At 45.5% G+C, this 13,508-nt stretch overlaps 1 protein-coding gene across 4 annotated transcripts in view; it reads left to right on the forward strand.

The window, feature by feature from the left end:
• Positions 1-13,508, forward strand: part of PNPLA7 (patatin like domain 7, lysophospholipase) — a 125,152-nt gene that overhangs the window by 33,345 nt on the left and 78,299 nt on the right. For all 4 annotated transcript variants that reach the window (XM_080356186.1, XM_080356188.1, XM_080356189.1 and 1 more), the window contains 2 exons: positions 3,777-3,908; positions 4,808-4,931. In XM_080356186.1, the coding sequence (XP_080212312.1) occupies positions 3,777-3,908; positions 4,808-4,931 (256 nt within the window). The remainder of the gene's footprint in view (positions 1-3,776; positions 3,909-4,807; positions 4,932-13,508) is intronic.

The raw sequence follows: 13,508 nt of genomic DNA on the forward strand, positions 1-13,508 counted from the left end.
CTCTCAATTGTTTGAGCTCATTTTCCTGAGTTCTCTCTCAAGAACTGAGTTGTCTCTTCCCAATCCAGCTCACCTTTTGGCTTACCAGTCAGTGATCCCAAACCCATCACCGTGTCACCTCTTTGTCATTTTTGAGACCTTTCCAGATCTTTCTTTTTCCCCTTTAAAAGGCGGATTGCATTTTACGAGCTCTGTGATATTTCAGCGTTCTGTCTTCACGATGTCTCCTGAAACCCAAGCTTTATATCACTTCTCTTGTTTCCATATTTAAAAGCATCATTGTGGAAAGTCTTTGAAAAGCGGGAGGTTTCTTTGAGTTTGTTCATTTTCTCTTTGAACTCTATGAGAAAGAAAAACTTGTTGGTAAAATTAGAAGGCTTCTTGTGCCTGATTCTGTGCACTTTTTGTGCCTGATTCAGTGCTCAGAGTCATACAATATTGGGTTTTCCCCTTCACTCAGAATCTCGCAGGATTTATTTTTTTCTGGCTGTTATCTTGCTTATTGACCAGAAGAAATTTGACTAAAACCTCCATTATTCTCCAAAATTCCTTTCTTCCTGTCTTGTAAAATATGTTACTTCTTTTCCTTCAGCTGCCCTGGAACATCCTGTGTGGGTTTTTTGTCAATAATTAATGAGAAGGCGAAGCAGAAAGAACATGGTCAATAGTTCCCTTAAGGCAAAGAGCACAGTAGTGGACGTAGCCCAGGGTTTAGAATCGCGTGTTGGATGTTGGACAACAGATTAAATCCTTTTCCCTGAAACTTTGGGGCAGGAGCCTTTTCCGTGTTGCTAACGTAACTAAATAACTCTCTGTAAATGTAGGGGGTAAGTATAGGGGTGGTACAGGCTAATTATATGGTCCATACCATAACAGCATTGCTGTTTGCCTGGGTGATGCTTGGTGTGCGCTGCCCACGCTGCAGCTGTTGGTGGCTCCTGGCAAACAGTGTAATCAAGTTGTCACCAGGCTCTCGAGGGAATGTGTTCGGGTTCTGCTGTACTGGGGACTCAGTCACATTTTCTGCTTTGGGAAATTTCACAGTTTGGAGTCTTAATCATCTGCGCTTGCCAGATTAGCAGGAATGCTTTGATTTTTTAGTTTGCGTTGCCAGCCAAGCTGAATATCAAGTTACGTCCACATCCACAAGAATATCTGCTGAAGTCCCAGGATTTCACGGATGCTAGTTCAGCCCTTTCATCGCTATATTGGGTGAGCTTTCTAGTAAAGAATCCTGAGGGTCCCTCCAAAGCCAGGTTTCTGTAGCACAGACCTTTGGCTTTTAATTTTCCCAGTGCCAGGTATGCGCAAAGCACAAGAGCAAAGATGGAGATGCCCAAGTGAGAGGAAGGAAACCTGACTGATAATGTAGACAAATCTATTGTTCTCTTCCTATGCACAAGGCTGAGCTTTTACCTTCTGTGTTAATACTCGCATAGAAGCTATATGGCATTCAGTGAAATAACAGAGGGCTCCAGATGGAAATAAAAGCAGCCTGTTGGTAGTTTACATTTGGAATGCATTAAGTATCGAGATACATGACTTGAGGGAGGAAAAGGAGTCAATGGCTTTTATTGATCACAGCAGACAGCCCGTGTGGGAGGGGACTTGAGTGCTAAGTAAGAAAATAGAGTAAAAACAATGAGCTAAACCATTCAGGAGTTTTCTGGAGGTTTATTTAACTTGTAGATCAGCTGAGAAGGGGGATAGAGCTGAGGAGTTTGTGTGTGGTGAGGGATAGGGATTGTCTTTATTAGTTTATCCTGTCTCTTTGTCCTTTGCTCCCACTTAGGTTGGTGTGGTAAAGTTTCCATAAGGTAATACTATTTTCATGTGCAATAAGAGCTTGTCGAAATGAAGGGGGTCTGTAGGCATCTTGGTTTGGGGATGGGGGCATGGAAATGTCAGCACAGAAGAGGAAAGCCGTCCTGCTTTTCATAATCCTGTTCTGCGGACTGACTTTTAATCAGTGCTAAATGTAAGAGTTGGTGCTCGGTTTAATTTACCTCGTAGCGTATATGAGTGCAGGGGAATGAGTGTGACGAGCTCAGTATGGAACAGGGATACACGTCTACATGCCTTCTGTTGCAAATTCAGGGGTTCTAGCTGAAGAAATTGTGAAATTGATTATTGCAGAAAGAAGTAATTTGAGGCTCGAGGACAGTAGAACAGTCACGTGTGATAAACACAAAAGCTTCCCCAGTGTCCTGTGTGCCCACTTGCCCCACAGTCACTGTCAGCTCTGGGTCTCTTGCTAAGGGACTAATGAAGGACAGATTGGAGGTTTTGGAGGTTTCTGTGCTTCATCCAGGCAGTACAGAGCCCCTGCTGAGTTTGCTTTTGATATCCCATTGTAGGATTGCACATCTCTGCTCAGGCTTTCTCTGGTTTCTTCCGGGTTACAATGGTCCACGAGGAATCATGTTTCAGTTCAGGAACAAGACCCACAGTGCTCCTTCCATGCCCTTCTCTCCTCCTTCCCATTTTTTAGGGTGTGAGAGTAGATACAAAGCTCCCACAGTTTGTGATTAGCGAGAGCTCCCACAGGGTCTCCTGAGCAGATTGTTCTATGGCAGTCTGGTATCTCCATTGTGAAGGGAACATCGAAGCAGAAAACACACCAAGTGTTTATCATTTTCTCTTCTTTCTGCCCACGTATGGCTTTTACGAATCTCCCTCATCTCTGTCTGTGTGCATGTCACGTACTGGCTCCGCATACACTCACCTACTTCTTTCTGCATTGTGCTGCCTCTTCTGAAAGAACTATTTTTTACTAGTTTGCCATCAATTGCTCTTGATTGCGCAGGAACAGAAAAGATGAGGAGTCCTAACAGGTACAGCACCCAGAGATGTGTGTGATCAGTCGGCCCCTGTGGAGCAGCGTTTCGGTGAGGGTTTGAGTGCTTACTCACAAAGTGACATGATTCAGTGATCTTTAGTCTAAAAAGAATGAGAAATGAGACATCCCCAAGCAGTTCTCAGGTGTCTGTGAGTGATTTCCCTCAGGTCTTGCAGTCAGTCTTGAGTTTGCAATTATCCCTGGCAGAACGCTCTCAAAGTTTGAGCAAAGTATTGAATTATATGGTGTCTTTATTACTCGAGACTTTAAAGCATCACTCAAAAGATTCAGCGTGAAGATCAGAAGCTTTATTAGAAGATGTTTCAGTTCTTTGTGGGCTTTGCAACAGAGAAAAGGGAACATTTGAAATACTAAGCAGGTCTCTTAAAAGAGCATCAGACTTTACCCGTGATAAGGTTCAGACCTGATATAGAATCTGGGGCAAACAGCGAGCGCACGTGTGGGAGGTGCAGAACAGCAGGAAGGGAGAATCTTCTGGACAAGAAGAACGTTTTCCTGAGTCAAAAGAGACCTGGATGAAGGAGAGGGAGCTCGTTGGGTGGCTCAGAACCAGGAGCTCATGCAGCTCCCGGCCACCCACTCCTCACTGAGAGAGGGAGTTGGGCCGGACAGCAGGACTAACTAATCCTGCCAGCACGGCCTGACCGCCACTAGGACAGCATCAACTTTGAATTATGTTTAATTTGGGCTACTTGGAAGGCTGCAACCTTTACTTTGTCAAATTATCACTGATGTCCTGTGTTTGTGGCAGTAGCGGAGTGTGTATAGGGGTACGTGCTATCTTTGGAATTAGTGTCTGTACAACAGCCTGGCTGCATTGGCAACAGCGGCGTTGGAAAGCTGTGCCTGCATGCACCTTTTGCTGTTATATTTTAGAGAAGTACTTGAATTACACTCTTGTTTTGGTCCCTTCTAGGATAATGCGGGAGCAGCCAAGTGTGGTGCTCGGTGTGGCCCACACTGTGCTGAAGAGAATGTCCCCCTTTGTTCGACAAATCGACTTTGCCCTGGATTGGATGGAGGTTGAGGCCGGACGAGCTGTTTACAGGTGAGATGTGGACAAAATTGTATGTTGTCTCTTGAGTATTTAAGTTTTCAAAGTTAAGGAGCTGGCGATATATATCCCTTGGTGATATGTAGAATAAGAAACTCATTGGACTAAATTTATCAACCATTCCATCAGGTTTATCCGTTGGCCTATTTTGAGATTATTTTCTTTCTGCAACCCTTCAATGTTGCTTCAGTCTATGGCCTCCAGGTGTTATTAAAATGCTGTCATACTGTTCCTCATCATTTATGTTATCCCTGTAAGCTTTTAAAGTGACATAGTCGGTTAAGACATAGTTGTGTGTTCTGGTGGTAGTTTCTGCATTCTTAAGGGCAGGAATGTCTGTTGCTCCAAATGCTTTTCAGCCTTTCTAAACTAAACAACAAAACTCAAAGGAATTTCAGGTAGGCTTATTCAACAGTAAACTGAAAATCGGCACTGCGCTTTATGTTTAAGGGACAAAAGTTACCCTTCGGAAAACTTAGTTTTATGGATTCTTGTGCTAGGATGCACTTGAACCATTATATGGTTGCTGCAGTGGCAGGAGAATGAAGATCTTATTTAGTATGTGTAATTGTAATTTTAGCATGTGTCCTATAATTTTACGTGCTGTGTAATTTTAATTTTTGTAACTATACCCGCAGCACCAATGCCAATGAAGTGTTGGATTACTTTGTGCATCAAAGCAGTCACAGCTGTCAATATCTTGTTAAAATCCTTTGGAATTCCTTGTGTTAGTTGTACCTCGGCTACCAGAAGTGCGGCATTTCATCCATGCTGGAAATCTGTGTTCCAAACAGCACTTGGACCAGCAAAACCTTCCTTGGAGAGTGACTGCGGATGCATTTGCTGAGCAAAGGTGCTTAGCTAATGCTCGCTATTGATTATTCTTCCTGCAGGCAGGGTGACAAGTCCGACTGCACGTACATTGTGTTGAACGGTCGACTTCGCTCGGTCATCAAGATGGATAATGGAAAAAAGCACCTGACGGGGGAATACGGCCGAGGAGACTTGATTGGAGTGGTAAGAGCCGCTTTCAAAACCGAATGGATTGGCTGAGAAATTGGTATTGACTCCATGCTAAACAAACAAAATCTCACTTTGATCAATTGTTGCTCTTGGTTAAGGGCTTTCACAAGTTGAAAAGATGGAAAATCCCTTCTGTGTGGAAACTTTATATATAATAAGTGAATGGCGTTATTAGACTTGGTTTAAAGAGTTAAAAAAAAAGAGTCACAACCAAACAAAAAGCCCTGCACAGTGTTTTTTGGTGATACGGGTTGCTTTTGTTCACGCTGAGAGGAGAGCAGCCTGCTAGAATAGTTCAAGAGTAGTGCAGGAATGTGGACTAAAGGATGGTTTGAATAAGTTTAATATCTTAGATTCAGTTTGGCTGCAGCTCCCTGGAAGCATCTAGTCCAAGTTACCAGAGCAGACTGCAAAGCTGCATCAGGTTGTTCAGGGAATGCGTAGTTATTAAAAGGTGTTACAGCAACTTTTGATTTCAAAATTGGAGCATTTATCCATGTTTAGTTTCTCTCCCGTGATCATTTTTTGTTTTCATAACTCGCTGAACAATTGAAATGGGAGTCGTACATTGTAAATATGTATGGCGTCTTTGACTTTTATACTTAAAATCGGAAGGTTTCTGAAGTTCTGAGATTGTTGTTCAGGCCCTTTTCTGCTTTCTGAGCTGAAACCTGATCGTTTCATATGTATGTTTATAGCCAGAATTAGCACAGCTCTGAACAAAGTAAAGGAAATGTTAGTGCTATGGGAAGAAATTCTTGTTTATAGCGGTCTGGAGGAAGAGGAAGGAGGAGGACAAGGCTGGTTTCAGGATGATGCTGACTGCAAGAGGTGATGTTGCTGAAAGTGGCAGGATGCAGCAGCTCAGTGTTCCCCACTGGTAGAGGTTCTGCTCTGCTCCTGTGCCCTTCCTGGGATCCCGCTGGGTCTGTCCCAGAGGGTGACAGGACACACCATGGGCACCCAGGCCTGATGCTGGGTGACAGGCTGGTGTCCGGGTTGTCACTGTTGGTGGCAGAGCTCTGGTGAGCTCCGAGAGCCTGGGAACTGACCTGGCATCTGAGCTGAGTTTCTGGAGAGAAGTAAAAAGTGTTCTGGTAAGGAGGGTGCAGGTTCCTGATTTTTTCAATGCGTGTTCACAGCTCGCCTGGTAACTTTAAAATAAATGGTGTGACATTCAGTGACTGCAACAAAGTACAAGAGGCAATTCTGGTGATATGGCCAGTAGAAGATGAAGGTGATCTGGACTGGTGACTGCACTGTGTTCGTGGAGTTATATGTGGACAATATTTAAGGATATCTTCCCAAGATCAGTGCTGCTTCTGGCTGGGGAGTTCTGTTACCTTGGGACTGTATTTGGTCCATTCTGGAGAGTGCTGCGCACACTCACAAATTTTATTTCTTTGTTCTTTTTTGGGCTACCTCATTAAAGATAAAAATGACGTGGTCTGACAGGAACCAAACCTGAGATGTTTTATGACTAATCATGCTGGTATGAGGCCTTTCAGTGTGTAAATAAGGGTTCGGCAGTTTTGAGACGTACAAGCATTTTCCTGCTCGTTTCCCTCCTTTCTGTCACCAGCCGTGATCTGCAGCTCCACTGTCAAGCTTCTGGAGTTTTGCAAAGCTCCCAGGAGGAGACAACAGAGATGATGTACTTTCTGAAAGCAGTTTTGAGGGACAGCGGAGTGTGTGCTCTGAACTCACTAGTGCTGTGTTTTTGGGCAGGGAAAAATTTAATTAAATATAACAAGGGAAAGTGTAGAGTCTTGTATCTGGGCAGGAACAACCCCAGGTTCCGATATAAATTGGGGAATGACCTGTTGGAGAGCAGTGTAGGGGAAAGGGACCTGGGGGCCCTGGGGACAGCAGGGTGACCATGAGCCAGCACTGGGCCCTTGTGGCCAGGAAGCCAATGGGACCTGGGGTGGGTTAGAAGGGGGTGGTCAGTAGGTCAGAGAGGTTCTCCTGCCCCTCTGCTCTGCCCTGGGGAGACCACACCTGGAATCTTGTGTCCAGTTGTGGCCCCTCAGTTCCAGCAGGACAGGGAACTGCTGCAGAGAGTCCAGCGCAGGACAACAAAGATGCTGCAGGGAGTGGAGCATCTCCCGTGTGAGGAAAGGCTGAGGGAGCTGGGGCTCTGGAGCTGGACAAGAGGACACTGAGGGGGGACTCATTAATGTTTACAGATATATAAAGGGGCAGTGTCAGGAGGATGGAGCCAGGCTCTTCTGGTGACAACCAGTGACAGGACAAGGGGCAATGGGTACAAACTGGAACACAGGAGGTTCCACTTAAAGATGAGAAGCAACTTCTTTCTGGTGAGGGTGTCAGAGCCTGGCCCAGGCTGCCCAGGGGGTTGTGGAGTCTCCTTCTGTGCAGACATTCCAACCCGCCTGGACACCTTCCTGTGTAACCTCATCTGGGTGTTCCTGCTCCATGGGGGGATTGCACTGGATGAGCTTTCCAGGGCCCTTCCAACCCCTGACATTCTGGGATTCTGTGGTTTTGGCAGAAGGTTTGGTGCTGGCTCAACTGTTAATACTGTGAAGAGGGAGATTGATGCGGTAGATGGACCAGGATGTGTTTGATGTAACCATGCCACGTTTGCCATGAGTCCCTGGGCATTGATACAGAAATACTCATCTAGTTGATCTCTAAACCATAACTCACTTTTCTGGATCCGTGTTATGACATGAATCATTTTGAAGACTTTTGTGTCTCCATGGATGTCATCTTCTCCTTCTACCCACAGCTCCAGGCCCACTGACTCATGCTGCCATTTGTTGAACAAATCCCCATGCTCTGGCTGTCTTTTGAAAACACGGGGGAGGAGTGGTAAAGATTGCCAAGATTAATGTAGTCGTTCTTTGCAGAGGGCATTAGTAAAATGACATTTTCCCTTTTGTTTATCCCCTTCTGCAGGATCTGTTATAAACCTTTAAAAGCCTCCTATAGAGTTGGGTATTTTCCCTGAAGGTAAAGTAATTAGAGGGTTCTAGGAATGAAATTAGCGGTTGGTAATTGTTATTTTGGTCCACTGGTGGGATGTTCTTCCCTGAAACCCCTCCAAGACCTCCCATGTCATTCGGAACTGTGGGCACGAACAAAAGACAAGAGTCTTGTAGTCAGTGTGGTTTTGTTTATTGCCTTTATATCAGAACTCTAAAAATGCTGTGTGTCATACGCATGAGAGATGAGTGTCTGCTATTTCTTCTTTCAGAAGAAAAGCACTAAAAAAGTGAAGGATTCCAGACAAGATGTTAATTTTCAAGCATGTGTGTGCGTTCCCAAGGCTAAACTTGTGGCTTGAACTGTTTTGTTCCTTCTACTGACTCAATGGCATCTGTTCCTGCGGTCTGTTGGTTCAGGGGGAGAGAACAGAGTAGAAACTCAAGTTTCCCTTCCTTGTGTAATTCTGTGAAGAGCTGGCGAGGACGGTTCTGTTGGGAAAATGATCCCAACTCCCCAGGAGCCTTTTGGGGTGATGCTGCTTCCACCAGTGATGGGCAACTCCAGCTGCTCTGTCAGGTCACATCAGGTCCTGATCGATTTTTAGCCTTCCAGGTAGTTTCTAAAGGATAATGATGAGTCTGTTAGATAGTTGCTTCACCTCTGAAATACAGTTAATCGCTTGAAATACAGTTGACCCAAGTCTGATTGTCTACAGACTGTGATTGGACCCATTTTGGGTGGAATCTTTGAATTCGTTAGGGCCGTTGCTACAGATGCACTGGTGGTAAAATGTTAATTTTATTAAACCGTTACACAAGCAAAACAGTAACTCTTATAGGATCATTTCAACCATGACCTCAGAGGAAATCAGGAAAGCCCACTGTGTGTTGATGGAGTGAAAGGGCTTCTCTTCACTGAATTATTTGTTTAAAATGCTTATATTAGTCTCATTTTTTTTCTTGATACAGCTGCTTTAGTTCTGATCTTGCTTAACTGCTGAAAATTGTCATTTTTACTGTTGTTGTCCTGATGTCATTAACACACAGTCTGAGAAAGAGGATTCCTTTTGGTTTGTTTATTTGTTATGCCTGTTGATATCAGGCAAACTGCTGAAGAAAAGTGATTTGTATCCTGCCCACTCCCTTCAAATATACAGATGTGACAGAATCTTCTATGCCATTCGCTTTCTATGCAAGTCAACGCTGTCTCAGCTGGGTTCCTGTAGAACGGATGACTAAATGCCAGGCAGTTCTTGGGGACCTCAGTGACAGCTGCTGAACTTGGTATATTTTTAAAACCTGGGCTCTTATGTAGTTTATAGCCAGACTTAGTGATAGCCACCTAAAACTGGTGTCTGCAGCGTCTGATCTGCAAACCAGTCGGCTTTCCAAAATACCCCACTGGGTGGGAAAGCTGCAGCAATGTTTTGGTTCATTCTCACAGAATCCCAGAATGTCAGGGGTTGAAGGGCCCTGGAAAGCTCATCCAGTGCAATCCCCCCATGGAGCAGGAACACCCAGATGAGGTTACACAGGAAGGTGTCCAGGCGGGTTGGAATGTCTGCACAGAAGGAGACTCCACAACCCCCTGGGCAGCCTGGGCCAGGCTCTGACACCCTCACCAGGAACAAGTTGCTTCTCATATTTCAGTGGAACCTCCTGTGTTCCAGTTTGCACCCATTGCCCCTTGTCCTGTCACTGGTTGTCACCAGCAGAGCCTGGCTCCATCCTCCTGACACTGCCCCTTTCCATATTGATCCCCAGGAATGAGTCCCCCCTCAGTGTCCTCTTGTCCAGCTCCAGAGCCCCAGCTCCCTCAGCCTTTCCTCACACGGGAGATGCTCCACTCCCTGCAGCATCTTGGTGGCTGCGCTGGACTCTCTGCAGCAGTTCCCTGTCCTGCTGGAACTGAGGGGCCACAACTGGACACAAGATTCCAGGTGTGGTCTCCCCAGGGCAGAGCAGAGGGGCAGGAGAACCTCTCTGACCTACTGACCACCCCCTTCTAACCCACCCCAGGTCCCATTGGCTTCCTGGCCACAAGGGCCCAGTGCTGGCTCATGGTCACCCTGCTGTCCCCAGGGCCCCCAGGTCCCTTTCCCCTACACTGCTCTCCAACAGGTCATTCCCCAACTTATACTGGAACCTGGGATTCTGCTGCTTTTTAGCAACTGGAATGCCCCATGTTATTAGCAGGATTTTACCTGGGCAATTTTGGGTAGCAAAATAGCAAAATGACTGCAGAAAGGCATTTGTGCACTAACACTTTCTTTAATGCCTGGCAGCATGAGTGATAAATCGCAGAAAATCATGCTTTACATTCTAGAAATGGTGGCTCTTCTAAGTGTTTTTAAATGTTAAGCTGTTCATCTTGTTAATACACTTCAATGTGAATGTCTTTTTTTCTCTCTTAAAAAGTTCAAAACTAAGAAGAATCTGTAAATGGCTCATGATTTCCTTCGGGGTTTGGAGCATTGTCCTTTTGAAATGTACCACTGACTGTTAGAAATCTTTAATTGCTGAGTGGTCCCCAAAGGAAACACGCCAGGATCAGGATTACACTTGTCAGGCTTTTGTTCTTTATCAGCATTAGCATTATCATACGCCACCGTCTCTTGACGCAACCCAAGCCAGCAGAATATCATTGTACGCTTGACAACCGTGCAAAATCGGGCAAGTTCTGGCTGTTTAAGCCTGGCTTACTTTGGCATTTTTAAGTGTGTGGATGGGGTTTTCTTTGCTGATTGCTTACAAATAATTTTTTCAAACTGTGAATCTTCTGTTTCTAAAGCTTTAAGTAGCTAAAGAGGCAGATTTGGGGTTAATTCGGGTTAGTGGTGTCCATGCAGCCCGTGTCTGTGGATATTGGAGGCAACGAGGTCCAGAACTGAGCTGGAACACATGGCTCTGGAAGGAGGTTTTCTCTTTCCACCTCTTCCACCCTCTGGCTTGGTAATACATCACTAAAAACTATTATTCCCCTAGCAGCATCTTATATGTGAAATTGTATTTACCACCCTCCGAACCAACCAACCAATCCAACAAACCAACCCCTAAACCAACGAACAAAACCCCCAAACAACCCAGACCACGGACCAGCAAACTCCAGTGTTTCCCAGCAGTGGAGGCAGAAGCAGCTCTGAGGAATGAGTTCGCATTTGCACAGTGTCACACTGGAATGAGAAGCTCGGTGTCCTGGTTTCCACACCTGCCTTGAGGGTGTTCTTGGCTGAATTGCAGCCGCTGATCTGAGCCACATGAACCCCAGGTCACTACGAGCATCTTCGCTTACGGTCTGAGCTGCTGAGTACTGTTATTTTTCCATTTATTTTCTCTGCAACAACTTACCTTCATCTTGATTTGCCTCACCTTCCAACAGCTGGTGAAGAAAGAGACCGTTCATAACCAAAAAGTGTAGTGGAACCCTTTAGTGGTCTGTCGCTGGCTGGGAAAACCGCAGGATCTGGTGTTAAATTATCTGGCGTTCATGTTCTGTGAGTCATTTGTCTTTGTAGCTGCCACAGATAAAAGTGCAGAGAGCTTTTTCTCCTTAGCCAAATTCTTTTTAGAGAGTATTAGGATCTTTGGCAGATGGTGATAATGGTTATGACCTGCTGGTTTCAGATGAGTGATTTCATGCATCAGACGGTCATTCCTTGAGCTGTTTTGTGTCTTACTCCTGCTCCAGCTGAATGTCCTTGTGATAATGTCATTCATTATTAGCATTACTGACTCTTGGCTAACGGTTGGACTTGATGATCTTGAGGGTCTTTTCCAACCAAAACGATTCTGTGATACAACTGCTCATCCCCCTTTAGGACTTGCACGTCCCTTCTGCTCCTTTTTCTCCTTTCCCTTTTGAGAAATGCTGCATCGAATCGGGGTGGCTTGTGAATGTGAAAGAGTTAAACTGCATTCCCTTTCACCTTTGCAAATTGTACAAGACAGTTGTTAGCAAAAGAGGTGTTGTTTTTCTTGATTGTAACACTTATATTTTGTCAAGCATCATTAAGAGCGAGCCATTGAGTGAGCGAGAAGCGTGATGGAGGCCAGTGAGCAGTGTGGGACAGAGTCTGGCGGCGAAGGATGGGGAAGGATGTTGCTGAAGTTCCAGCCAGGTTTGGTGGTGTTGTGGTATCAGTCAAAGGCAATCAGATCTCTCCCTTATTGGAAAGTGTTTAAGCAGGTGACCTTATGCTGTTATCTCTTCTCCCGATGTTGAAATTCAGGCATAATTTCATCATAAGAGGAGCATGATGCATGCCTGGCAGTGGCACCGCGCTTGTCGATACTCTTCAAACAACCTGGGTGAATTTGCTGGAGTGGGGTTTCTGGTGCATGTGTGCACTTCAGATAACTTTCAGTATTCTTTCTTTCTTTTGTTTTGACTGCAACATTGGATTAAGGGAGCAAAATGTGCATGCGACTTCCCATCTTTTCTATAGCCGCATGTATATAAGGAGTGAAACTTAAATACAGTAGGTAGGACTGTTATTAATATAATACCAGCTCCCTTCCCCAGCTGGAATCTTTCCCTTTGCTGTCCCTTAATGACGTTCACTGCTGCGACAGGACTGTCACTGCACTGCTGCAAAATGCAGGCTCAGTCCTTTGGGGAGAACCTGGAGTATGACTCACTGCCTTCATTACGAAAGGTAACATCCTATTGAGTGTTTATATATATTTTATATATACACTCACACATCTAGATATACCAAGTAAGACTTACACATATGAGTGTGTGTATATGCATGTAAGCCTTTATATATATTAAAAAATGACGGAGGTTTGGATTCTTCATTCTGCGCAGAAGTGCTGGATGGCCTCAGTCACGGGGTTAACTTGGCACGCAAAATGTTGCAGAAGGTGGTTGTGAGAACAACTTTGGAGAGTACGCGGTGTTCTGCAATCATCCGCTGGCTCTGCGCCCGCAAACAGCATCGATTTGCAGCTTGTCTGGTTGCTCTTCCCACTCATTCGTTGCTTCCAGCAGCGTCTCGTCCTTTGTCCTTCTCTGATACAAACAAGTTAATGTTTTGGAACCTGCTGAACTGATGGCTGGAGGAAGCACCTGTGAGATCAGCATCCTCTGCTGCTTCAGGTGCAAATGAGCTGAAGAAAGGTCTGGGAGCAGCTTGTTTAAACAAGAAAAGGATTGTTCTGTGTAGTATTTGGTTGCCCTTCACATACCATTGATGATGTTACATCGCCGGCTTCAGCTGCAGCAGCATCATCTGTCCTGGTCCAGCACACGTACCGCTGTCAAAGTCCATGTGTGGATCTGGTTTGTGCCCGTGCTGTTCCAGTGCTACTGTTGGCCTTTGAGATCCGGCTGTGGTACCCGGTACCTGTGTGTCCCTTTCCTTGAGCCTCCTGAGCCATCAGCAGATGTCAGTGTTGATATTTCTTCTTCTCATGCCTCCGTGGGTGCATCTTCGCTTCCTCGCGCAGTGTTGCATCCCTGTCCCTGCTGTTTGCCGCTGTCTTGTGGCGGTTCTCCCTGGAGGAGCTGTTGGTTTTGTTTGGCACCTGCTGTTGTTCAGGGTGGATGTTGTGTAAAAAGCAAGCGAAGAGGTGCTTTTTGTCTTTCAGGTGGGAGCCGAGGTGTGTGTGCCAG

This window comes from Nesoenas mayeri (genome assembly GCF_963082525.1).
Source record: "Nesoenas mayeri genome assembly, chromosome: 18".
NCBI lineage: Eukaryota > Metazoa > Chordata > Aves > Columbiformes > Columbidae > Nesoenas > Nesoenas mayeri.